This window comes from Leucopleurus acutus (assembly GCF_964270905.1).
Source record: "Leucopleurus acutus genome assembly, chromosome: 16".
Taxonomy (NCBI): Eukaryota; Metazoa; Chordata; class Mammalia; order Artiodactyla; family Delphinidae; genus Leucopleurus; species Leucopleurus acutus.
The window spans coordinates 62,296,649-62,324,071 of NC_139158.1; the positions used below are offsets into that span (position 1 = coordinate 62,296,649).

General features: G+C 40.8%; 1 protein-coding gene across 5 annotated transcripts in view; it reads right to left on the bottom strand.

Annotated features, from left to right (window-relative positions):
• Positions 1-27,423, bottom strand: part of CDK5RAP1 (CDK5RAP1 mitochondrial tRNA methylthiotransferase) — a 64,179-nt gene that overhangs the window by 18,706 nt on the left and 18,050 nt on the right. For 3 of the 5 annotated variants that reach the window (XM_082857566.1, XM_082857565.1, XM_082857567.1), the window contains 5 exons: positions 27,258-27,313; positions 21,475-21,605; positions 19,091-19,240; positions 5,422-5,562; positions 758-934 (listed from right to left, as the gene is read on the bottom strand). In XM_082857566.1, the coding sequence (XP_082713692.1) occupies positions 854-934; positions 5,422-5,562; positions 19,091-19,240; positions 21,475-21,605; positions 27,258-27,313 (559 nt within the window). In that variant the 3' untranslated portion in view covers positions 758-853. Of the gene's footprint in view, positions 1-757; positions 935-5,421; positions 5,563-19,076; positions 19,241-21,474; positions 21,606-27,257; positions 27,314-27,423 lie in introns of those variants that run through there. The other 2 variants (XR_014326819.1, XR_014326820.1) reach the window with 2 other exon arrangements.

Genomic DNA, 27,423 nt, shown 5'->3' on the forward strand with positions numbered 1-27,423 from the left:
TTTTTTTTTCATGATCCCGACAGAATGACATAATCTTGGTAGTGAATAGGCCAAAAATGACTCCTCAGAGCCTACTATAAGGTAATGATGTTTTCTAAACTCCAAGTGCTGTCAGACCTGAAGGTAAAGAATGAACTGACAGGGGCTTCCCTGGTGGCGCAGTGGTTGAGAGTCCGCCTGCTGATGCGGGGGACACGGGTTTGTGCCCCAGTCCAGGAAGATCCCACATGCCGCGGAGCGGCTGGGCCCGTGAGCCATGGCCACTGAGCCTGCGCGTCCGGAGCCTGTGCTCTGCAGCGGGAGGGGCCGCAACAGTGAGAGGCCCGCGTATCGCAAAAAAAAAAAAAAAATAGAATGAACTGACAGGCTAAAAAAGGGGTCCATGAGGGAAATTCTCAGGTAAAATATGAGAATTAAGTGAGGAGACAGGCAGCTAAGTCAATGTTATCAAACCAAAATGTTATAAAGATCTAGAGCAGTTTTTGCTAAGCAAATGGTTCTCTCCACCTTCGCCTCCCCTTCAGTCTCTAATTCCTAGGGTACATGGGAGAAAACCAGAGAGGTTTTCTGGTAGAAATCGGGCTGGGAAACACTTAATCCAGAAACTATAGGGAAAATCTCAGAGACACTAACCAAGGCAAAAATGAAGTAAAAGTAGATAAAAAGGGACCACTTTAGGTAAATTTAATGACTGTAAAAGCTGTTCACAAAGGAGCAAAGAAATGCATTTTCCATTTCATAGAAAGTTGCTTCACCACTTACAGCTTGTCTCCAAAGCTTCGTTACCTCTTTCATTAGTGACCAGTGATATCTCTCTTCCTGCTGGGAAGGAATGAGAGGCCAACCACTCAGGTCAGCAATATGCTGCAGAGTCCTTCAGAGTGGTCCTGCAGAGAACATGTCCTTTAAGTGTCTGAGAGCTGGCTGAGGTGATCTGAAAGAAAACCAGTCAGAAGAAGGCAAGGTAACCAGGACTGAACTACAGGGACTTAATGTGAATCATCCAGAGGAGAGGCCACCAAAAGGAATCTAATGGAGATAACAGGCCAACAGAGACTGCATGGCTCCTCTGTGCCCCCAATGCTTAGAGGAAGAGACGTTTGATACAATGCTAATGCATATAAGTTAAGAAGTCCAAAATAGGTCATTCCCAAACAGCCACTTCTCCCTTTTCTCTTGGGAGATGGCTTCTCCCCAAAGGCAACCATAAAGTTCAGGTGTGAGCTGCCTATCACAGACTCTGCCCCTCCTAATCCCAGAGGTAAGCTGTGATCCAGGCTGTACCAGTCAAATTCCTCCTTAAGATATTTATGGCCAATATTTGGTGAGAAAGGCTCTCTTTTTTCTCTAACTGAGAGCTGAAAGCATGTGACCCCCAAAATTACCAGAGGCCTCATTTCTGACCATAAGAATGAGTCAGTCCATTAGTAAATATTTATTTAGTGCCTATTGTGTTCTAGGAATTGTCCTACGTGCTAGAGATATCAAGAAGAACAAAACAGATGTTTTTCCTACCCTCAAAAGAGCTTTCAAGAGAAGACAGACAATATATAAACAAACGAAAATTATTTCAGGCACTAAAAAGTGCTATGAAGATAAAATGGGCTAATGTAAACAGTGAAAAAAGCAAGGCAGAGGGAAGCTGCTTTCAGCACTACAGTGGGCCTCTCAAGGAGATGACATTTAAGAGAACTTGAAGGTTTAAAAGAAGGCAGCCAGGCAAAAATCAAGAGCCTCCTAAGCAACACAGCATGTGCACAGTCCCTGACACTAGAACTAGGTCTGAGGGGCAAAAAGGAGGTCACCAAGACTAGAGGAAAGAGAATAAAAAGAGTACAGGGCATATGAGGTTGGAAAGGTAGCTGGGGAAGATCACAAAAGGCCATGGACACCCTGCATTTTATGCTGGCTCCAATGAGAAATCACTGTGGGGCTTAAGCAGATGAGTGAGTGATCTGATTTAGAAAGGTCACACTGACTTCTATGGGGCAGAACGACTAGAGGGCAAGAATGGAAACAGGAATATGAAGTCTCTGAAATTCTCAGGTACTGTTGGTGGGAGTGTAAACTGGTACAACCATTTTGGCTATTTCTATTATACACACCCTGTTACACAGCAATTCCAAACCATATACCCTATAGAAATGAATATATACTTGCACTAAAACACAGGCATAGTCGTAGCAATTCTATTCATAATAGCTCCAAACCGGAAACAACCAAAATGACCAATATAAAAATTGTGGTATATTCATATAATATGGATAAATATAATCATGGATGAATTGCACAATATCCATGCATCAAAAATATACACTGTATTAGAGCAATTATACTCCAATAAAGATGTTAAGAATATATATATATATACACATATATATACACTGTATGATTCAATTTTATATCAAAAACAAGCAAAACTGAACTATGGTATTAGAAATTAGGACGCAGGGGAAAAGAGTAACTGGTAGGAACATGACAGGGGTTTGGGGAGTTCTGAAAATATTTTGTTTCTTAATTCAGGTGGTATTCACATGGGTAGGGTCACTTTGTGATGATTCATCAAGTAGTACACTTGTGAGCAATTTTCTACATTTATGATATGCTTCAATAAATAATTCATTTTCAAAATATAGAAACAGAAAACCCGTGAGGAGGCTGCTCTAATCTCCCAACCAAGAAATTATGATGGCTTAGAGAAGGAAAGAAACGGTCAGGTCCCAGATACATTCCACAGGTAGAGCTGAAACAGATGAACTACTGATGGGGAGTACAGGAAAGTAAGTATCTAGGATGATTCCTATATTTTCGGTTTGAGCAACTGAGTGGTGCCACTTGCTGAGATGAAGGAGACTTGAAAAGAAGAAAGCTGCAGGAAAGTGGGAAGAATTCATTCTATTCTGGCCACATTAAGTTTAGGATGCAAGAAAGAAAGGAGACAAATGCAAATCTGGAGAGGAAGTGAATGGATGGAAGCAAAAAGCACAAGGAGCAGCGTGACAGAAGACGCAGACACTTCCTACACAGTCCCACATGAGCAGATAGCGTGGACAGGTGGAGATGTGAGTGAGCTGGTGGAAATAATGATGAGACAATGAGATTTCACCTGATTGTATCGATTTTCTCTATGAAATATGAGGCAAAGACATCAGCTGAGACTAGGATTTAGATAAGTGAGCGAAGATTTAGGGAGAATGAGAGTGGAAAAGTTACTCTACTGGGGAAATACAGTAGGATTAGGATTTCAGCGCCATTCATTTGAGTTTTATGGCATGAATGTGAACTGAGTGCAGTTGGTTTATGTGAAGAGACTGTTATTTGTCCCCCAACAGTTCTCCTGTTCTTCCTCAGTTACTCCTCAGAACTCCCAATTTTTAACTGGGCACATTGTCATTCAGAATGAAGACCACACTTCTCAGCTTCTTTGCAGCCTGGCGTGATATGTTACCATGGTGGAAATAGGATGTGCAACTTCTGCAAACTGTCCTAAAAGGACAAGCCCTTCACCTTTCTTCTTCCTGCTTGCTACTAGCTAGGACATGGCTGCTGGAACAGCCAAACTGAATCATAAGGTAACCTTGAGAATGGAGGCCACACACAGCAGAGCAAAAGACAGAAGGAGCCTAGACCCTTGGTGATCATGGAGCCATCAAAATCACCAGTCCTGGACCTTCTATATCTAGATTTTTATGACAAAGAGAACTCCTACCTTATTTAAGCCACCGTATTTTGAGTTTTCAATCCCATCATCTGACCTAGTCTATGTAATAAAGATTAACTGTGTGCTCTTCCCCAACAATGTTCAGCTGCTAGGGTGCGGCTGCAGAGTAAGCAGATAACCACTTTCACCAAGGTTGGAGTTTAGCCAAATAAGCACCATAGAAGAAAGGGAGACAAGAAAATGAAATTTATGAGGAAATGGTTCTAGCACAGCCCGGGGACTCTTAAGTAGAGAAAGATGAGAAAAGTGACATAAAAATCCAACAGACCTCTGGTTCCACATCTTCTCCTTCATTCTGATCCTTTCACTAAATCTCACTTGTGGGGTTTATGTCACTTCGTGTCAAAAGAGTCCCAAGTAACATAAGTATCGGAACAAAAAAAGAGTCCCAAGTATCACCTTTCTATCTTTCTTGACAAATGGAATTTTTCCATTTTACAAAAGAATATCATACTAACATTACAACCCATACCACCAAACTCATCTTGCAAATAACCCTTATCTATAGTAGAAAGAGAACAGGAAGAGGTATGAAAAAGCAACTGAAAATCAAAGAAGCAAACATTCAGAAGACAAAGAGGAAAACAAGACAGTGTCAAAAAGGAAGAATGAACAAGTAGAAAAGCCTATGAGAGACTGTTTCCAGATCAATCACGTTGTTGCCTAGTAGGAATTACTTCATTTAGGAAATCTCTAGGTAATGCTGAAAGTAAGACAATCCCCAGGCAGAACAAGGCCAGAAAGGAAGGGGATCATCAAGTTCCCAACATGAAAAATCATTGTTTTTGTTAGATGGACAGAACAGAAAAGTTCTGAGCGCTGGTAAAATTTCCAGGCCAATCTACAGAAGTTACATGCCAGGGGAATGAGCCTCCCTCAGCTGCACACCATGAACCATGGCTCCCATGACTCCAGAGGGAGGTGATGAAGAGCAAGGACAGAAAGCAGAGGAGAGGGTAAGGCACTAAGGAACAGGGTGGAGGACATAACACTGAACAACATCAGCAGAAGCATCACCCTCTCGCCACCTCTCTCTTTGCAGATGCTTCAAAGCTCAGTGTTGGAAAAGTGGTCTTACTCCTGCCCACCTCATCAGTACGTGTCCTGCCAGTCTCTGGCTCTGGGGCAAAGTGGACATGAGGAAAAAAAGGAAGATGGTAATAGCAGACCTGTGGTAGTGTAGGAAGAAAAAGAAGAAGGAAGAAACTCATGAAGGAGGGAAGAAATGAGGAATATCCTCAGTGAAATGGGGAGAGGGAGAAAGGGAAAATCCCACAGCCATTCAACTAGACCTGTTAGTCCAGGGAAGGGATGCAGGAAACTGGAGCACACGTAAGTTAGGGATGCCTGCAGCATCAGAGACTTTGAAGGGCATGCTGATCTCTGACAGAGAGAACCATCAACTCACTTAAAATCACTTACACTTCCTGGCCTCTCTGCAGCAGGAAACTACTTGCCACTATGTATTCCAACCTCACCAAATTCCCAGAAAGAACCCTTTCAGGGCAGGAGAGAAGAAAAACAAAAAGCCTAGTTTGGAGCAGGCTAAAATTCAATTCAAGTGCCCTTCCACTGGTCAGGTTGAGAAGAGGTTTTTATTTTACTAAAGAATTTCTCCAGAAAAAAATTTCATTCCCCCAAATTATCCAATCCAATACCCACTTCACAGTGCAAGTCAACAGTGCAAAAGGATACCTTACCTTCACCAGCACATAGTCCCCAGGCTGGGCTTGGACCCTAAGCCCAGGGTTAGTGACATCCTCCATCGCTACATCAGGAAAGATCACCTTAAGGTTTCCATCATTCCGGCCATACAGGTCAGTGGCAGAGCGTTTACTGAGCTGCAAAAGAACAGAGGAGAGGTTATGAGTCTGTCACAGTCATCAGTTCTTGGTCTGTCTCAGATCCCCAGGGGTCTGACCCATAGAGCATTTCTTTTTTTTCTTTTTTTAAGTATGGTACTTCTTTTTTTTTAATTATTTAGTTATTTATTTTTGGCTGCATTGGGTCTTTGCTGCTACGTGCGGGCTTTCTCTAGTTGCAGCAAGTGGGGGCTACTCTTCGTTGCGGTGGGCTTCTCATTGCGGTGGCTTCTCTTGCTTCAGAGCACGGGCTCTAGGCACACGGGGCTTCAGTAGTTGTGGCTTGCGGGCTCTAGAGTGCAGGCTCAGTAGTTGTGGTGCATGGGCTTAGCTGCTCTGCAGCATGTGGGATCTTCCCGGACCAGAGCTCGAACCCATGTCCCCTGCATTGGCAGGCAGATTCTTAACACTGTGCCACCAGGGAAGTCCCCATAGAGCATTTCTTAACCAAGGAATCACAAGACTAAGTGCTTTACTGCTGCTTCACCAACAAGGGCAGTAAATAGCACACAACAGAAGCTCAATAAAATTTTCTGACAATATAATATATGATTCAATCAACGAGTCTTTGATTACAAAATTACCTTTCGCGGGAATGGACCTCCAACAGGCCTGATGCCAAGGACATAGGGGTGATACACTTGGCAAAAGGACTCTCACTTCACAGAGTCTCATAGTCTCAGACTCTCATAGTCTCAGGAATGTTCTGGGGTTGTCTGGCCTGGGTTACTTGTCCCAGTGAATAGGCAGACTGGAAGCCAGAGTCTCCATCACAACATGCAAAAGACTGGGCCAGGAGAATACTAAAACCGGTATGATGGTATTAATTTCCAGAACATACCCAAGTCTTTCTGCTCCAATCATGATGAAGTGACAAAAACCAAATTTATCCTCAGGCCTTAAATAACCAGGAAACTGGACAAAATATATGAGACATCTATTTTCAGATACTGGACAACAGATTTGCAAAACTATGATCCCCAAGAGAAGGAAAACAAATGGGGTGAGCCCTTCAATCACCCCTGCATTCTACCAGAAGACATGTGCCAGACCAGAGAATGCAAAGTGGGGAGGGAGATCTCAAGGCAGAGCATGGTGGTTCTCTCTGAATTGAGGAAAGTTGGATCAAAGTCCAGGGAGCCTGCAATAGCTGGAAATTGGGAGCAAGTTCGAGAGAGGAGGGAGCTAAGCAGAAAAAGAGCTGTAGAAATGTGCAGAGCGGCCCTCTGAGTCTTTGCTGAATAATAATACGTCCCCGTGTGGAGCAAAAATCCATGATGTCAGACAAAGAAAGTAACCTGGGAACTGCCAGCTGGTTAGCTCCCAGATCTCACAAAGGGCTATGAATCATCTGTCCTACCACCAAATAGTCCTCACTGACTCCTTGGGATATGCAGTAACAACTCTAGAAGAGCCATAAGTAGTACTAAGAGTAAACTATCCCTAGAATAAAAAAACTTTTCTAGCAAAGATTAAAAACAAGACTTGATGGCCATTCTGACCAGTGTGATGTGTGGAATCTAGAAAAATGGTACAGATGAACCTATCTGCAGGGCAGGAACAGAGAGGCAGACATAGAGAATGGACATGTGGACACAGGGGGGAAGGGGAGGGTGAGATGAACTGGGAGATTAGCATTGATATATACACTACCATGTGTAAAGCAGATAGCTAGTGGGAACCTGCTATATAGCACAGGGAGCTCAGCTCAGTGCTCTGTGATAACCTAGATGGGTGGGATAGGGGTGGGCGGTAGGAGAGAAGTCCAAGAGGGAGAGGATATATGTATACATATAGCTGATTCACTTCGTTGTACAACAGAAACTAACAACATTGTAAAGCAACTATACCCCAATTAAAAAAAAAAACACTTGAAAGGATCAAACAAAACTACAAACGACAAGTAACAAAACTGCTTATCAGAACAAAGCCCAACACAAAACCCAGACACTCAAAGATAATGTCTGACAACATAATGTCCAACATCTGATCAAAAATCACTAGCTATGCCTAGAAGCAGAAAAATGTGACTCATAATCAAGAGCAAAGTCAGTCAATAGGGGCTTCCCTGGTGGCACAGTGGTTGAGAGTCCGCCTGCCGATGCAGGGGACACGGGTTCATGCCCTGGTCCAGGAAGATCCCAAATGCCGCAGCGCGGCTAGGCCCGTAAGCCATGGCCGCTGAGCCTGCGCATCTGGAGCCTGTGCTCCGCAACGGGAGAGGCCACAACAGTGAGAGGCCTACATACCACAAAAAAAAAAAAAAAAAAAAAAAAAAGTCAGTCAATAGAAACAGACCTAGAAATGATAGCAGTGATGGAATTATCACAAAGATATTAAACCAGCTATTATAATTAGGCTCAAATACTAAGTTTCAAAAGAAAACAAGAACACAGAAGAGAAGCAGAAGATATTTTAAAAAAACCAAATGTAAATTACAGAGATGAAAAATATATGATCTAAAATTTTTAATTCAATACATAATAGCAAATGAGACACTGCCAAAGAAAAGAATAATGAACCTGAAGACAGAAAAATAGAAACTATTTAAAATGAAGCACAGATATAAAAAAGAGAAAAAAAACTGAACAGCCTCAGTGTCCTATGACACAATATCAAGTGGTTGGACATATAGGTGACTGGAGAAGGAGAGAAGAAACAGGGGGCAGGCGACGGGTGGCAGGAAGGAGGAGTACAGAAAAAATATCTGAAGAATAGTAAATGAAAATTTTCCAAATTTGATGAAAATTATAAACTCACAAACTAAGTAGCCTCAACATATCCCCAACAAAACACAAAGAAAGCCATGCCAAGACACATCAAATTTCTAAAAAGTGATAAAATGACAACTAACACAACATGTAATACTAAACTAAATCTTTTTCTTATAAATGACAGTTCTGAGCCAAGTGGAGAATTTAAATGGGGGTCTAAGGACTGGATGGTAGTAATCTAACAAGCTTAATTTTCTGATTCTGATGGTTGTACTACAGTTGTACAGGAGAATGCTCCTGTTTGCACAAAATACACACTGCAGTATTTGGGGAATTGGGGGCACCAGGGCAACTTACTCTCAAAAGCTTCAAAGAAAAAAGTACTATACTGCTACTTTTCTACAAGTTTGCGATTGTTTTACAATAAATTTTTTAAAAGAGAGAGTGTTCATGTTCCATGATTTGAACAAACCAACCATAAAAGAACATTTATAAGACAAAGAGGGAAATTGGAACATCAACTACATATTTGATAATATTAAGAAACTACAGTCAATTATTTCAAATATGATAGTCACATTATGTCTATTTTAAAAAAGAGTCATCTTTTAGAGATATATACTGAAATAATTACTGACAAAATAATATATGTCTTGTACTTGCTTCAAAACAACTCAGTGGGGGCAGTAGAGATGAAACAAGATCAGCCATGATTAACACTGTATTAACAAATTGCTGAGGCTGGTTAATGGGTACGTGGGCATTCACTATCCTCTCTATACCTTTTTTTTTTTTTTAGATTCTCCATAATTTGAAAAGGTGGGGGGGGGGGTACTTATAGGCTACAGAATGAGACAGATATGGGTCAAATTCTGGCTCTGCCACACTAGCTGTGTGACCTTGGGGAGTTATTCCTACTTCTCTGAGTCTCCTTTCTTCATCTACAAAAGTGAGGTAATAACAGCACTACCCCCAAGGACTGTGGTGGGACTCAACGTGCTGATGACTGTAAAGTACACAGTTTCTGGCACATAGTAAATGCTCAGTATACAGACGTTATCATCTTCTCTGACACTGAATACAGCAACCCGGTGTTTTAAGCTGGCCATGGGACTTCCCTGGTGGTCCAGTGCTCAAGACTCCACATTTCCACTGCAAGGGGCACAGGTTCGATCCCTGGTTGGGGAACTAAGATCCCACATGCTGCCCAGCACAGCCAAAATAAATAAATGAACTGGCCATGACTGGAGGAAAGAAAGTCTCCCCTAAGAAAAAGTGAAGGAGGGAGAAGGGGAAGATGGCGGGAGGGAAAGGGGGAAGATGGCAGAAGAGTAAGACGCGGAGATCACCTTCCTCCCCACAGATACATCAGAAATACATCTATACGTGGAACAACAACTACAGAACACCTACTGAACGCTGGCAGAAGACCTCAGACCGCCCAAAAGGCAAGAAACTCCTCACGTACCTGGGTAGAGCAAAAGAAAAAAGAATAAACAGAGACAAAAGAATAGGGACGGGACCTGCACCAGTGAGAGGGAGCCGTGAAGGAGGAAAGGTTTCCACACACTAGAAGCCCCTTAGCGGGCGGAGACTGCGGGTTGCGGAGGGGGGAAGCTTCGGAGCCGCGGAAGAGAGCGCAGCAACAAGGGTGCAGAGGGCAAAACGGAGAGATTTCCGCACAGAGGATCGGTGCCGACCAGCACTCACTAGCCCGAGAGGCTCGTCGGCTCACCCGCCGGGGCGGGCGGGGCTGGGAGCTGAGGCTCGGGCTTCCATCGAGCGTGAACACAGCCTGAAGGCGTGCACCACGGCTACCCGGGAGGGAGTCCAGGAAAAAGTCTGGACCTGCCGAAGAGGCAAGAGACTTTTTCTTCCCTCTTTGTTTCCTGGTGCGCGAGGAGAGGGGATTAAGAGTGCTGCTTAAAAGAGCTCCAGAGATGGGCGCGAGCCGTGGATAACAGTGCGGACCCCAGAGACAAGCATGAGACGCTAAGGCTGCTGCTGCCGCCACAAAGAAGCCTGTGTGCGAGCACAGGTCACTCTCCACATCTCGCTTCCGGGGAGCCTGTGCAGCCCGCCACTGCCAGGGTCCCGGGATCCAGGAAAAACTTCCCCGGGAGAATGCACGGCGCGCCTCAGGCTGGTGCAACGTCACGCCGGCCTCTGCCGCCGCAGGCTCGCCCCGCACTCTGTACCCCTCCTTCCCCCCGGCCTGAGTGAGCCAGAGCCCCCAAATCAGCGGCTCCTTTAACCTCATCTGGTCTGAGCGAAGAACAGACGCCCTCCGGCGACCTACACGCAGAGGCAGGGACATATCCAAAGCTGAACCCCAGGAGCTGTGCGAACAAAGAAGAGAAAGGGAAATCTCTCCCAGCAGCCTCAGGAGCAGCGGATTAAATCTCCACCATCAACTTGATGTACCTGCATCAGTGGAATACCTGAATAGACAAGGAATCATCCCAAATGGAGGAGGTGGACTTTGAGAGCAAGATTTATTATTTTTTCCCCTTTTCCTCTTTTTGTTGAGTGTGTATGTGTATGCTTCTGTGTGAGATTTTGTCTGTATAGCTTTGCTTTCACCATTTGTCCTAGGGTTCTATCCATCTGTTTTTGTTTTTACTTTTAAAAAAATTTTTTTCTTAATAATTATTTTTTTATCTTAATAACTATTATATTTTACCTTACTTTATTTTATTTTATCTCCCTTCCTTCCTCCCTCCCTCCCTCCCTCCCTTCCTATCTTTCTTTCTTTCTACTTTTTCTCCCTTTTATTCTGAGCCGTGTGGATGAAAGGCTTTTGGTGCTGCAGCCAGGAGTCAGTGCTGTGCCTCTGAGGTGGGAGAGCCAACTTCAGGACACTGGTCCACAAGAGACCTCCCAGCTCCACATAATATCAAACAGCAAAGATCTCCATCTCAACACCAACACCCAGCTTCACTCAACGACCAGCAAGCTACAGTGCTGGACACCCTATGCCAAACAACTAGCAAGACAGGAACACAACCCCACCCATTGCAGAGAGGCTGCCTAAAATCATAATAAGTCCACAGACACCCCAAAACACACCACCAGACGTGGACCTGCCCACCAGAAAGACAAGATCCAGCCTCATCCACCAGAACACAGGCACTAGTCCCCTCCACCAGGAAGCCTACACAACCCACTGAACCACCTTTAGCCACTGGGGACAGACACCAAAAACAACGGAAACTACGAACCTGCAGCCTCCAAAAAGGAGACCCCAAACACAGTAAGATAAGCAAAATGAGAAGACAGAAAAACACACAGCAGATGAAGGAGCAAGATAAAAACCCACCAGACCTAACAAATGAAGAGGAAATAGGCAGTCTACCTGAAAAAGAATTCAGAATAATGATAGTAAAGATGATCCAAAATCTTGGAAATAGAATAGAGAAAATGCAAGAAACATTTAACAATGACCTAGAAGAACTAAAGATGAAACAAGCAATGATGAACAACACAATAAATGAAATTAAAAATACTCAAGAAGGGATTAATAGCAGAATAACTGAGGCAGAAGAACGGATAAGTGATCTGGATGATAAAATAGTGGAAATAACTACTGCAGAGCAGAATAAAGAAAAAAGAATGAAAAGAACTGAGGACAGTCTCAGAGACCTCTGGGACAACATTAAATGCACCAACATTCGAATTATAGGGGTTCCAGAAGAAGAAGAGAAAAAGAAAGGGACTGAGAAAATATTTGAAGAGATTATAGTTGAAAACTTCCCTAATATCGGAAAGGAAATAGTTAATCAAGTCCAGGAAGCACAGAGAGTCCCATACAGGATAAATCCAAGGAGAAACACGCCAAGACACATACTAATCAAACTGTCAAAAATTAAATACAAAGAAAACATATTAAAAGCAGCAAGGGAAGAACAACAAACAACACACAAGGGAATCCCCATAAGGTTAACAGCTGATCTTTCAGCAGAAACTCTGCAAGCCAGAAGGGACTGGCAGGACATATTTAAAGTGATGAAGGAGAAAAACCTACAACAAGATTACTCTACCCAGCAAGGATCTCATTCAGATTTGATGGAAAGGTTAAAACCTTTACAGACAAGCAAAAGCTGAGAGAGCTTTACACACCAGCTTTACAACAAAGGCTAAAGGATCTTCTCTAGGCAAGAAACACAGGAGAAGGAAAAGACCTATAATAACAAACCCAAAACAATTAAGAAAATGGGAATAGGAACATCCATATTGATAACTACCTTAAATGTAAATGGATTAAATGCTCCCACCAAAAGACACAGATTGGCTGAATGGATACAAAAACAAGACCCATATATATGCTGTCTACAAGAGACCCACTTCAGACCTACAGACACATATAGACTGAAAGTGAGCGGATGGATAAAGATATTCCATGCAAATGGAAACCAAAAGAAAGCTGGAGTAGCAATTCTCATATCAGACAAAACAGACTTTAAAATAAAGACTATTAGAAGAGACAAAGAAGGACACTACATAATGATCAAGGGATCGATCCAAGAAGAAGATATAACAACTGTAAATATTTATGCACCCAACATAGGAGCACCTCAATACATAAGGCAAATACTAACAGCCATAAAACGGGAAATCGACAGTAACACATTCATAGTAGGGGACTTTAACACCCCACTTTCACCAATGGACAGATCATCCAAAATGAAAATAGATTAAGGAAACACAAGCTTTAAATGATACATTAAACAATATGGACTTAATTGATATTTATAGGACATTCTATCCAAAAACAACAGAATACACATTTTTCTCAAGTGCTCATGGAACATTCTCCAGGATAGATCATATCTTGGGTCACAAATCAAGCCTTGGTAAATTTAAGAAAATTGAAATTGTATCAAGTATCTTTTCTGACCACACGCTAGATATCAATTACAGGAAAAGATCTGTAAAAAATACAAACACATGGAGGCTAAACAATACACTATTTAATAACGAAGTGATCACTGAAGAAATCAAAGAGGAAATAAAAAAATACCTAGAGACAAATAACAATGGAAACATGACGACCCAAAACCTATAGGATGCAGCAAAAGCAGTTCTAAGAGTGAAGTTTATAGCCATACAATCCTACCTTAAGAAACAGGAAACATCTCGAATAAACAACCTAACCTTGCACCTAAAGCAATTAGAGAAAGAAGAACAAAAAAAAACCCAAAGTTAGCAGTAAGAAAGAAATCATAAAGATCAGATCAGAAATAAATGAAAAAGAAATGAAGGAAACGATAGCAAAGATCAATAAAACTAAAAGCTGGTTCTTTGAGAAGATAAACAAAATTGATAAACCATTAGCCAGACTCATCAAGAAAAAAAGGGAGAAGACTCAAATCAATAGAATTAGAAATGAAAAAGAAGTAACAACTGACACTGCAGAAATACAAAAGATCATGAGAGGTTACTACAAGCAACTCTATGCCAATAAAATGGACAACCTGGAAGAAATGGACAAATTCTTAGAAATGCACAACCTGCCAAGACTGAATCAGGAAGAAATAGAAAATATGAACAGACCAATCATAAGCACTGAAATTGAAACTGTGATTAAAAATCTTCCAACAAACAAAAGCCCAGGACCAGACGGCTTCACAGATGAATTCTATCAAACATTTAGAGAAGAGCTAACACCTATCCTTCGCAAACTCTTCCAAAATATAGCAGAGGGAGGAACACTCCCAAACTCATTCTACGAGGCCACCATCACCCTGACACCAAAACCAGACAAGGATGTCACAAAGAAAGAAAACCACAGGCCAATATCACTGATGAACATAGATGCAAAAATCCTCTCAACAAAATACTAGTAAACAGAATGCAACAACACATTAAAAGGATCATACACCATGATCAAGTGGGGTTTATTCCAGGAATGCAAGGATTCTTCAATACACGCAAATCAATCAATGTGATACACCATATTAACAAACTGAAGGAGAAAAACCATATGGTCATCTCAATAGATGCAGAGAAAGCTTTCAACAAAATTTAACACCTATTTATGATAAAAACCCTCCAGAAAGTAGGCATAGAGGGAACTTTCCTCAACGTAATAAAGGCCATATATGACAAACCCACAGCCAACATCATCCTCAATGGTGAAAAACTGAAAGCATTTCCACTAAGATCAGGAACAAGACAAGGTTGCCCACTCTCACCACTATTATTCAACACAGCTTTGGAAGTTTTAGCCACAGCAATCAGAGAAGAAAAGGAAATAAAAGGAATCCAAATCAGAAAAGAAGAAGTAAAGCTGTCACTGTTTGCAGATGACATGATACTATACTTAGAGAATCCTAAAGATGCTACCAGAAAACTACTAGAGCTAATCAATGAATTTGGTAAAGTAGCAGGATACAAAATTAATGCACAGAAATCTCTGGCATTCCTATACACTAATGATGAAAAATGTGAAAGTGAAATCAAGAAAACACTCCCATTTACCATTGCAACAAAAAGAATAAAATATCTAGGAATAAACCTACCTAAGGAAACAAAAGACCTGTATGCAGAAAATTATAAGACACTGATGAAAGAAATTAAAGATGATACAAATACATGGAGAGATATACCATGTTCTTGGATTGGAAGAATCAACATTGTGAAAATGACTCTACTACCCAAAGCAATCTACAGATTCAATGCAATCCCAATTCAAACTACCACTGGCATTTTTCACAGAACTAGAACAAAAAATTTCACAATTTGTATGGAAACACAAAAGAACCCGAATAGCCAAAGCAATCTTGAGAACGAAAAACGGAGCTGCAGGAATCAGGCTCCCTGACTTCAGACTATACTACAAAGCTACAGTAATCAAGACAGTATGGTACTAGCACAAAAAACAGAAATATAGATCAATGGAACAGGATAGAAAGCCCAGAGATAAACCCACGCACATATGGACACCTTATCTTTGATAAAGGTGGCAGGAATGTACAGTGGAGAAAGGACAGCCTTTTCAATAAGTGGTGCTGGGAAAACTGGACAGGTACATGTAAAAGTATGAGATTAGATCACTCCCTAACACCATACACACAAATAAGCTCAAAATGCATTAAAGACCTAAATGGAAGGCCAGAAACTATCAAACTCTTAGAGGAAAACATAGGCAGAACACTCTATGACATAAATCACAGCAAGATCCTTTTTGACCCACCTCCTAGAGAAATGGAAATAAAAATAAACAAATGGGACCTAATGAAACTTCAAAGCTTTTGCACAGCAAAGGAAACCATAAACAAGACCAAAAGACAACCATCAGAATGGGAGAAAATATTTGCAAATGAAGCAACTGACAAAGGATTAATCTCCAAAATTTACAAGCAGCTCATGCAGCTCAATAACAAGAAAACAAACAACCCAATCCAAAAATGGGCAGAAGACCTAAATAGACATTTCTCCAAAGAAGATATACAGACTGCCAACAAACACATGAAAGAATGCTCAACATCATTAATCATTAGAGAAATGCAAATCAAAACTACAATGAGATATCATCTCACACCAGTCAGAATGGCCATCATCAAAAAATCTAGAAACAATAAATGCTGGAGAGGGTGTGGAGAAAAGGGAACACTCTTGCACTGCTGGTGGGAATGTGAATTGGTTCAGCCACTATGGAGAACAGTATGGAGGTTCCTTAAAAAACTACAAATAGAACTACCATATGACCCAGCAATCCCACTACTGGGCATATACCCTGAGAAAACCAAAATTCAAAAAGAGTCATGTACCAAAATGTTCATTGCAGCTCTATTTACAATAGCCCGGAGATGGAAACAACCTAAGTGCCCGTCATCGGATGAATGGATAAAGAAGATGTGGCACATATATACAATGGAATATTACTCAGCCATAAAAAGAAACGAAATTGAGCTATTTGTAATGAGGTGGATAGACCTAGAGTCTGTCATACAGAGTGAAGTAAGTCAGAAAGAAAAAGACAAATACCGTATGCTAACACATATATATGGAATTTAAGAAAAAAAATGTCATGAAGAACCTAGGGGTAAAGCAGGAATAAAGACGCAGACCTTCTAGAGAACGGACTTGAGGTTATGGGGAGGGGGAAGGGTGAGCTGTGACAGGGCGAGAGAGAGTCATGGGCATATACACACTAACAAACGTAGTAAGGTAGATAGCTAGTGGGAAGCAGCCGCATGGCACAGGGATATTGGCTCGGTGCTTTGTGACAGCCTGGAGGGGTGGGATAGGGAGGGTGGGAGGGAGGGAGACGCAACAGGGAAGACATATGGGAACATATGTTTATGTATGACTGATTCACTTTGTTATAAAGCAGAAACTAACACACCATTGTAAAGCAATTATACCCCAATAAAGATGTTAAAAAAAAAAAAAAAAAAAAGAACTACCATATGACCCAGCAATGCCACTACTGGGCATATACCCTGAGAAAACCATAATTCAAAAAGGGTCATGTACCAAAATGTTCATTGCAGCTCTATTTACAATAGCCAGGAGATGGAAACAACCTAAGTGTCCATCATCAGATGAATGGATAAAGAAGATGTGGCACATATATACAATGGAATATTACTTGGTCATAGAAAGAAACGAAATTGAGCTATTTGTAATGAGGTGGATGGACCTACAGTCTGTCATACAGAGTGAAGTAAGTCAGAAAGAGAAAGACAAATACCGTATGCTAACACATATATATGGAATTTAAGAAAGAAAAAAAAAGTCATGAAGAACCTAGGGGTAAGACAGGAATAAAGACACAGACCTACTAGAGAATGGACTTGAGGATATGGGGAGGGGGAAGGGTAAGCTGTGACAAAGTGAGAGTCACATGGACATATATACACTACCAAATGTAAAATAGATAGCTAGTGGGAAGCAGCTGCATAGCACAGGGAGATCAGCTTGGTGCTTTGTGACCACCTAGAAGGGTGGGATAAGGAGGGTGGGAGGGAGGGAGACGCAAGAGGGAAGAGAGATGGGAACATATGTATATGTATAACTGATTCACTTTGTTATAAAGCAGAAACTAACACACCATTGTAAAGCAATTATACTCCAATAAAGATGTAAAAAGAAAAAAAAAGTGAAGACTCCAATGCTGGCCTTGAAAAATTCATTTATTCTCTAGCCCCAGGTGAGTACTGGCTTATGCTAGATGTGTTTTTTTTAAAAAAAAAAGAAAAAAGCCTTGTTTCGGTTCATTTAATTACCATGGGCTCTCTGTGGGGTTGATGAAGTGTTGGACAAAAATTAGTAACCTTTGAGTACTTATTCATTCAATCAAAAGACAGGTACACTATTCTGTACCAGACCCTGTGTGAGGAGAGCTGGGCATATAATGACCTAATTCCTACTGGATAAAATGTGGATTACTAATAGACATGTTCATGTACAGGTCTCCAGAATCACAGTGACACCCTAAATAACAAAGCATTTATCGAGGCAAACATTTTTGAGGTATTTCACCAGCTCAGCATCACCAACCATCAGCAGCTACTAGACCAGACCACAGGAAGATTCCTAACCCAAGCTGAGGTGATCAGACTCCCTCTCCTGGAAATCTGAATTGGAGCTGAAAGACACAACTTTGGTCTGTGAAAAACTGGAACTACACCATGAAACACAGGAACTATAGGGCTGCTGTACTCTACCACACAGATGAAGAATCAGGAAAAGCTGGTCTGAGGAGGAGAGAAGAAAGTCTGAGCCTCAAGGGCTTCCCAGACTGGGTACAGTCCCTTCCAGACACCTGGCAGTATTCTTGCCTTTGGGCTCCACAAAACACTCCTGAAGTCTTATAGAACACAGAATTATTTTTGGCTTGAACAAGTTTCCCACTGTTACTCACTACCAGAGAGTCCTAACAAACACAAATACCAAGCAATTGCTGATTCTGACACTGCCATATCCTAAGGCATGAAGCGGGACTCTCCTTTCTCAAACCTGGACTTGTGAGGAGTCACAGAAGGAGCCCTATCTCTCTCTTTCCTCTCCTCTTCAATAGCCGAAGAATGCAGCTTCACAGAAGGTTAGGTTCCCTAACTCACCCCTTATCCCATCTGTTTAGTGCTCTAAATGATGACCAGGTTCCCAAGCTTGACCACAGAAGACTACAGAACTCCAAACTTCCAAAACGCAGTACATTTCTAAGAAAGTGTGATTTTTAAAAGGACTGAAAACAAACAATAAAATTGTTTCTAAAAATACACATATAATAGTGTTTCCAAAAAGGTGGAGCAGAAATACTTTTCACTAATCCTTGCACTAAATACAAAAATATCCTTCAGGAATGAAGAAGAAATCAAAACACTCTAAGATGAAGGAAAACAAAGAGAATGTGCTGCCAGAGTGTCTAAAGGGAGTTCTCTAAGCAAAAAGTAAACAAAAAAGAAGGAACCCTGGAACAACAGGAAGAAAGAAAAACAAACATGATAACTTGCAAAGAAAATCCCAAGCAACCTACCCAAAAAACTCCTAGAACTATTTAGTTCAGCAAGATCAGAGGATACAAGATAGAAATACAAAAACCAATTATTTCTACATACTAACAGTGAACATATGGACACCCAAAATAAAAATATAGTTGCAATTACAATAGCTAAAAAAAAGAAAAAAATGGGTGTAAATCTAAGAAAACATGTACAGGATCTATATGCTAAAAACTGCTAAAAGAAATCAAAGATCTAAATAAAGGGAGATATACTGTGCTCTAAAAAACAAAACAAAATATATATATATACATACATACATACATACACGCATAGCCTCACCCCCTCCACCAGCACCAGCTGGGTACAACCCACAAAGGTCTTGTTGGCTTTTGTTGCTTCTTCTCGGAAGACAGTGATAAGTTCCTCCAAACGCCTTAATTTTACCTCTTCCGGGATATCATCCTTCAGCCTGTGATATGCCCGTGTCTTCTATTAAAAAAAAAAAAAAGAGATGGAGGTCACCATGGACTTGTAGAATCCGTTCTTCAAACACGGAGGCAGACATGCTCATCCAATTTGCAATTTACAGACACATGTATAGGAACACAAGCCACACCACAAGGGTTCTCTAACTCTTGGGCCTTCTAAGAGAAAAAGGTAACTATACAGTGGAGCCACGTTTTTACAAGGGTTAAATTCTAAATTTAGCACATGAAAATCAGACTCAAAATTGTTCTTGATATTTTTATAGGACACAGACACTAAATAATTCATATACCAGGTTACTCAGCAGCAGTGTTTATAAAGACACAAGATGCAAAGCATAGTAAATGTTTATCAATAGGGAACCAGTAGGGTCTTCCCTGGTGGTGCAGTGGGTAAGACTCTGTGCTCCCAATTCAGGGGGCCCAGGTTCGATCGCTGGTCAGGGAACTAGATCCCACATGCATGCCGCAACTAAGAGTCTGCATGGTGCAACTAAGAAGTCTGCATGCTGCAACTAAAAGATCCCACATGCCACAACTAAAGATCCCAGGTGCCGCAACTAAGACCCGGTGCAGCCAAATAAATAAATAAATTTTTTTTAATTTATTTTAAAAAATAGGTAACCAGTAAAACAAATTATGGTTTATCTACACAATGGAATATTGCACAGTTGTGACAAAGAATGGGATAGCTACGTATACAGATATGATTGCTCTCCAAAATATACTCTGAACAGAAATAAGCAAGGCACAGATCAACATGTATAATAACTTTGATGTAGAAAGTATACAAATAAATATATTTATAAATACATGAGATGTCTCTGGAAGGTTAAAGAAGTAGTTGCTAAAAGCAGTTGCCTTCAGGGAAGGAACTGAAAAACTAGGCAACCCAGGAAGAAAAAACAACTGCTTTGCACTGCATACTATTTTGACCTTTTGAATTTTATACCACACTCAGGTTTTACCCAGTCAAAAAAAAAAGAAAAGAAAATGTATCCTTGAAAACCTTTTAAATCATCCAAAATCATAGTGTACATACATGTTTATATATATAAACACACACACTTTATATATATCTTTAGGTACGCAGCTCATAATGGAGTTGGAGAACCACTGAGCTAGACAAAAGTGGAAAGTCTATACACCAAAGTCTAGACATTCAAACCACTCTGCCTTTAAGAGAACTACCACATCCAGAGGGAAATGAAGAATGGGTAGAGAATTCTAAAACAGAATTCTCTTACAGGATTTACTCTATTCTGTCTTATTAACAACTAACCTCTACTGTGCACTTAACTATTATAAAACACTATTTTAAGTGCTTTATATATATTATCTTAAATCTCAAAATAACCTGATGAGGTTGGTATTTATGTTATCCCTTTTCACAGATGAAGAAAGCAAAAACTTTTCCCAAGGTCACACATTATTAAATGGGAAAGGCACAATGTGAGTGCTTGTTCTCATCCACTATGCTACTTGATTAAGCCTCTAGGACCTTAACCCTAATCTAGGAATTAGACTCCAAGTAAACACTCATATTCAATGCCCATAGGATATGCTTCCACCTCACACTAAAAACTCACTTCCCAACTCTAGCATTAAAAAGAATTTCTCGGGCTTCCCTGGTGGCGCAGTGGTTAAGAGTCCGCCTGCCGATGCAGGGGACACGGGTTCGTGCCCCGGTCTGGGAAGATCCCACATGCCACGGAGCGGCTGGGCCTGTGAGCCATGGCTGCTGAGCCTGCGCATCTGGAGCCTGTGCTCCGCAACGGGAGAGGCCACAACAGTGAGAGGTCCGCGTACCGAGAAAAAAAAAAAAAAAAGGCTGAGGATGGCTAGGAGGGCAACAAGGAGCCTCTGTAAAACAAATCACATCTGTTGGCCAAAACAGAAGTTCTGCATATTAATAAAAGATTTTCGGTTTCTTTTAAAGAGAACAGTGCCCCTCCCTCCACTTTCAAATTCTGAACAACCTAAACGTAATTTTAAATATTCTAATGAAGAGGAATATTAGCACAATTGTTTTTCATCTCAAATTGCTGAACTGTATAAAAGGGTAGACAGGTTTATTAGAAAAAATAAAGAAATGAATGGTAAGATCCTTGTGGTTTCTCAAGGACAGCCTCGCTGCCACTTTCTTTTCTTCCCAGCTGTCCACAATCGACCAGAAATTGGTCGGGAATGATGTCAGTCTCAGCATAGAAGTAGCTCCTCCCCCAGCCCAGGGCTCACCTGTCTCATGCTATAGGCAAAAAGGAAGCCCATGTTGTACTGAACTTCCTGAAGCAAAGACACTGTCTGGAGGTGATCTTCCTCCGTCTCACCACAAAAGCCAGCAATGAAATCGCTGCTGAGGCTCACACCTGTGACGCACAACAAAAGACAGCATGTCACTGCTGTTTACCTTCAAGAGAAGCCTTTGGTACCTGTGGATTACGGAGGGAAGGATAGAGACTGTAAGGCCCTCCCTGGAGCTAGCCAACCCGTGTGCAAGTAAAACGGAACAGTTATTATAGAGCAAGGAGGTAAAGGGCCTGCTCATCAACAAGGTTCCCATGCCAGAGCCTGGCTTCTCAGTCTACATTCCCCTCAGTGCTAGAAAAGATATTTTTCACTACAAATATTGGATTTAGGGACACAGTAGGAGTCCGTATTTTCAAATTTGTCCTGCTTTAACTTTTTTTTTAATTTAATTTTTATCTTATATTGGGGTATATTTGATTTACAATGTTGTGTCAGTTTCAGGTGCACAGCAAAGTGATTCAGTTTTACACATACATATATCCATTCTTTTTCAGATTCTTTTCCCATATATTTAGGTTATTACAGAATACTGAGTAGAGTTCCCTGTGCTATACAGTAGGTCCTTGTTGATTATCTATTTTATGAATTCCACTTATAATTGACATCATATGTTATTTGTCTTTGTCTGACTTACTGCACTTAGTATGATAAACTCTTGGTCCATCCACAGTGCTGCAAATGGCATTATTTCATTCTTTTTTATGGCTGAGTAATATTCCATTGTATATATGTACCACACCCTCTTTATCCATTCCTGTCGATGGACATTTAGGTTGCTTCCATGTCTTGGATACTGTAAATAATGCTGCAATGAACACTGGGGTGCATGCATCTTTTCGAATTATGGTTTTCTTCGGATATATGCCCAGGAGTAAGATTACTGGATCATATGGAAGCTCTATAGTTTTTTAAGGAACATCCAAACTGGTTGTACCAATATGGAGGTTGTCTCCGTAGTGGTTGTCTCCATATGGCTGTCTCCACAGTAGCTGTACCAATTTACATTATCATCAACAGTGTAGGAGGGCTCCCTTTTCTCCACACTCTCTCCAGCATTTATTGTCAGAAGATTTTTTGATGATGGCCATTCTGACCAGTGTAAGGTGATACCTTATTGTAGTTTTGATTTGCATTTCTCTGACAATTAGCAATGTTGAGCAGCTTTTCATGTGCTCTTTGGCCATCTGTATGTCTTCTATGGAGAAATGTCTATTTAAGTCTTCTGCCCATTTTTGGATTGGGCTGTTTGTTTTTTGATACTAAGCTGCATGAGCTGTTTGTCTATCTTGGAGATTAATCTCTTGTCGGTCGCTTCATTTGCAAATATTTTCTCCCATTCTGTGGCTTGTCTTTTCGTTTACGGTTTCCTTTGCTGTACAAAAGCTTTTTAAGTTGAATTAGCTCCCATTTGTTTATTTTTGTTTTTATCTTCATTACTTTAGGAAGTGGATCCGAAAAAGATATTGCTGCAGGAATTCCCTGGTGGTCCAGTGGTTAGGACTTGGCGCTTTCACTGCCATAGCCTGGGTTCAATCCTTGGTTGGGGAACTAAGATCTCTCAAGCCATGTGGCATGGCCCAAAAAAAGATACTGCTGCCATGTATGTCAAAGAGTGTCCTGCCTATGTTTTCCTCTAAAAGTTTTATAGTATCCAGTCTTACATTTGGGTCTTTAATCCATTTTGAGTTTATTTTTGTGTATGGTGTTAGAGAATGTTCTAATTTCATTATTTTACATGTAGCTGTCCAGTTTTCCCAGCACCACTTACTGAAGAGACTGTCTTTTCTCCACTGTATATTCTTACCTCCTTTGTCATAGATTAATTGACCATAGATGTGTGCATTTATTTCTGGGCTTTCTATCCTGTTCCAATGATCTATATTTCTGTTTTTGTGCCAGTACCATACTGTTTTGATGACTGTAAGTTTGTAGTATAGTCTGAAGTCAGGGAGCTTGATTCCTCCAGCTCCATTTTTCTTTCTCAGGATTGCTTTGGCTATTCGGCATCTTTTATGTTTCCATATAAATTTTAAAATTGCTTGTTCTAGTTCAGAGAAAAACGCCATTGGTAATTTGATAGGGATTGCACTGAATCTGTAGATTGCCTTGGGTAGTATAATCATTTTGACAATATTGATTCTTCCAATCCAAGAACGCGGTATATCTTTCCATCTGTTTGTGTCATCTTCAATTTCTTTGATCTTATAGTTTCTTAACTTTCATCTTATAGTGTTTTATAGTTTTCAGAGTACAGGTCTTTTGCCCCTTAGGTAGGTTTATTTCTAGGTATTTTATTCTTTTTGATGCAATGGTAAATGGGATTGTTTAATTTCTCTTTCTGATCTTTTGTTGCTAGTGTATAGAAATACAACAGATTTCTGTACATTAATTTTGTACCCAGCAACTTTACCACATTCATTGATGAGCTCTAGTAGTTTTCTGGTAGCATCTTTGGATTTTTTGTGTGTAGCATCATGTCATCTGCAAACAGTGACAGTTTTACTTCTTCTTTTCCAATCTGGATTCCTTTTATCTCTTTTTCTTCTCTGATTGCCATGGCTAGGACTTCCAAAACTATGCTGAATAAAAGTGTCTTGTTCCTTGGGGTTCCCTGGTGGCGCAGTGGTTGGGAGTCCGCCTGCCAATGCAGGGGACACAGGTTCGTGCCCCGGTCTGGGAAGATCCCACATGCCGCCGAGCAGCTGGGCCCATGATCCATGGCCGCTGAGCCTGTGCATCCGGAGCCTGTGCTCCGCAACAGAAGAGGCCACAACAGTGAGAGGCTCACGTACCACAAAAAAAAACAAAAAAAGTGTCTTGTTCCTGATCTTAGAGGAAATGCTTTCAGCTTTTCACCCTTAAGTATGATGTTAGCTGTGGGTTTGTCATATATAGCCTTTATTATGTTGTTAGGTTCCCTCTATGCCCACTTTCTGGAGAGCTTTTATCACAAATGGGTGTAGAATTTTGTCAAAAGCTTTTTCTGCATCTACTGAAATGATCACATGGTTTGTACTCTTCAGTTTCTTTTTTTTTTTTTTGCGGTACGCAGGCCTCTCACTGTGGGCCTCTCACTCAACCACTGCGCCACCAGGGAAGCCCCTACTCTTCAGTTTCTTAATGTGGTATATCACACTGATTTGTGGATACTGAAAAAAATCCTTACATCCCTGGGATAAATCCCACTTGATCATGGTATATGATCCTTTCAATGTACTGTTGGATTCAGTTTGCTAGTATTTTGTTGAGGATTTTTGCGTCTATGTTCATCAGTGATATTGGCCTGTAATTTTCTTTTTGTGGTATCTTTGGTTTTGGAATCAGGGTGATGGTGGCCTCACAAAATGAGTTTGGGAGTGTTCCTTCCTCTGCAATTTTTTGGAATAGTTTCAGAAGGATAAAAAGGATAAGTGTTAACTCTTCTCTAAATGTTTGACAGAATCTGCCTGTGAAGCCAGCTGGTCCTGGATTTTTGTTTGTTGGAAGTTTCGGGGGTGGGTTTGTCTGTCTGTCTATCTATCTATCTATCTATTTATTTATTGCTGCGTTGGGTCTTCGTTGTTGTGTGCAGGCTTTCTCCAGTTGTGGCAAGCAGGGGCTACTCTTCGTTGCAGGGTGCAGGCTTCTCATTGCAGTGCCCTCTCCCGTTGTGGAGCACAGGCTCTAGGCACATGGGCTTCAGCAGTTGTGGCACATGGGCTCAGCAGCTGTGGCCCACAGGCTCTAGAGCACAGGCTCAGTAGATGTGGCACACGGGCTTAGTTGCTCCAGGGCATGTGGGATCTTCCCGGACCAGGGCTCAAACCTCCATCCCCTGCTTTGGCATGTGGATTCTTAACCACTGTGCCACCAGGGAAGTCCCTTGTTGGAAGTTTTTTAATCACAGTTTCAATTTCAGTACTTGCAATTGGTCTGTTCATATTTTACTTCTTCCTGGTTCAGACTTGGAAGATTTTACCTTTCTAAGAACTCATCCATTTCTTCTAGGTTGTCCATTTTATTGCCATATAGTTGCTTGTAGTAGTCTCTTATGATCCTTTGTATTTCTGTGGTATCAGTTGTAACTTCTTCATTTTCATTTCTTTTTTTTTGGCTGTGCCACATGGCATATGGAATCTTAGGGATCTTAGTTCCCCAACCAGGAACAAACCCTTGCTCCCTGCAGTGGAATCAAGGAGTCCTAACCACCGGATTGCCAGGGAATTCCCTCATTTCTGATTTTATTTATTTGAGCCCTTTCCCTTATATTCTTATATATAAGCCAAAGGTTTATCAATTTTGTTTATCTTTTCAAAGAACCAGGTTTAGTTTATCTTTTCTGTTGTTTTCTTCATCTCTATTTCATTTATTTCTGCTCTGATCTTTAAGATTTCTTTCCTTCTACTAACTATGGGTTTTGTTTGTTCTCCTTTCTCTAGTTGCTTCTGATGTAAGGTTAGGTGGTTTGAGGTTTTTCTTGTCTCCTAAGGTAAAATTATATTGCTATAAACTTCCCTCTTAGGGACTTCCCTGGTGCCACAGTGGTTAGGACTCTGCGCTCCCAATGCTGGGGGCCCGGGTTCGATCCCTGGTCAGGGAACTAGATCCCACACACATGCCACAACTAAGAGTTCACATGCCACAACTAAGGAGCCCGCGTGCTCCAACTAAGGAGCCAGTGAACCGCAACTAAGGAGCCCACCTGCCGCAACTAAGCCCCGGCACAAACAAATAAAAATAAATAAATAATTTTAAATAAATAAATAAACTTCCCTCTTAGAACTGCTTTTGCTGTGTCCCAAAAGTTTTAGATCGTCATGTTTTCATTTTCATTTGTATCTAGGAATTTTTTGATTTCCTCTTTGATTTCTTCAGCAATCCATTTTTTAGCCTCCATGTGTTTGTGTTTTTTACAGTTTTTTTCTTGTAGTTGATTTCTAATCTCACAATGTCGTGGCTAGAAAAGATGCTTGATATGACTTCAGTTTTCTTAAATTTCCCATGGTTTGCATGACCCAGCATGCGATCTATCATGAAGAATGTTTCAGTACCTCATCCAAACATATACTTTTGAAGTTAAACACAATGTTCCAACACACTTTAATTTATTTAAGTATCCCAACAATCCAATAAGGTGAGTACTATTAACTCCATGTTACAGATGAGAAAACTGCAGCCCAGAGAACCTCCACACTACCCTGTCCCATCCAAATGAAAGTATTGGTACAGAACACAAGTTACAATAATTAGAAATTTGTAAAACAATGTAGACATTGTCAACAAATCTAAACTAAAAGACTTACAGAGTAATTTTATTTGGAGGAAGGGAAAAGAGAAAGGGGAGTAAGGGTTATGATAACAAGAAAGGAATTACCTCTAAGTACACATTTTTAAAAATATCAATTGCTCCCAAATCAGAACTAATTTAGACTATAACTTTGCCAGCTAACGAGCAGGAACGAGGTTTCTCTCATGTGTTCAGAAACACAAAGACTATAGAAAAGGAATCCCTTTAGTACCTGAGGCCACAAGCTAATCCACACCTCTGAGTATATCTAGCAAGACCAAGATATTAAAAAATCGGAAAGAAGAGAAAGAGAGAAAGGAAGAGGAGCAAAAGAAGTGAGAAAGGTGACACAATGTACTACCACAGGTGTTGCCTGTATCTGACCAAGAAGACTGGGGTCACTGGTAGAGTAATGTGCTCAGCAAAATATGTTTCTTAAATGTACCTGGGATAGACTCTCTGATATGATGAATTAATTCCACATAAGCTTCTCTTGAATATCTGCAATAAAGAACAAAAAGAAAACGCTTAGATGAACCAATCTTCTTTAAATGAATGCTATAAGAAGATAGCACTATGAACTAATCACATGTAATTACTTCTCATTCACA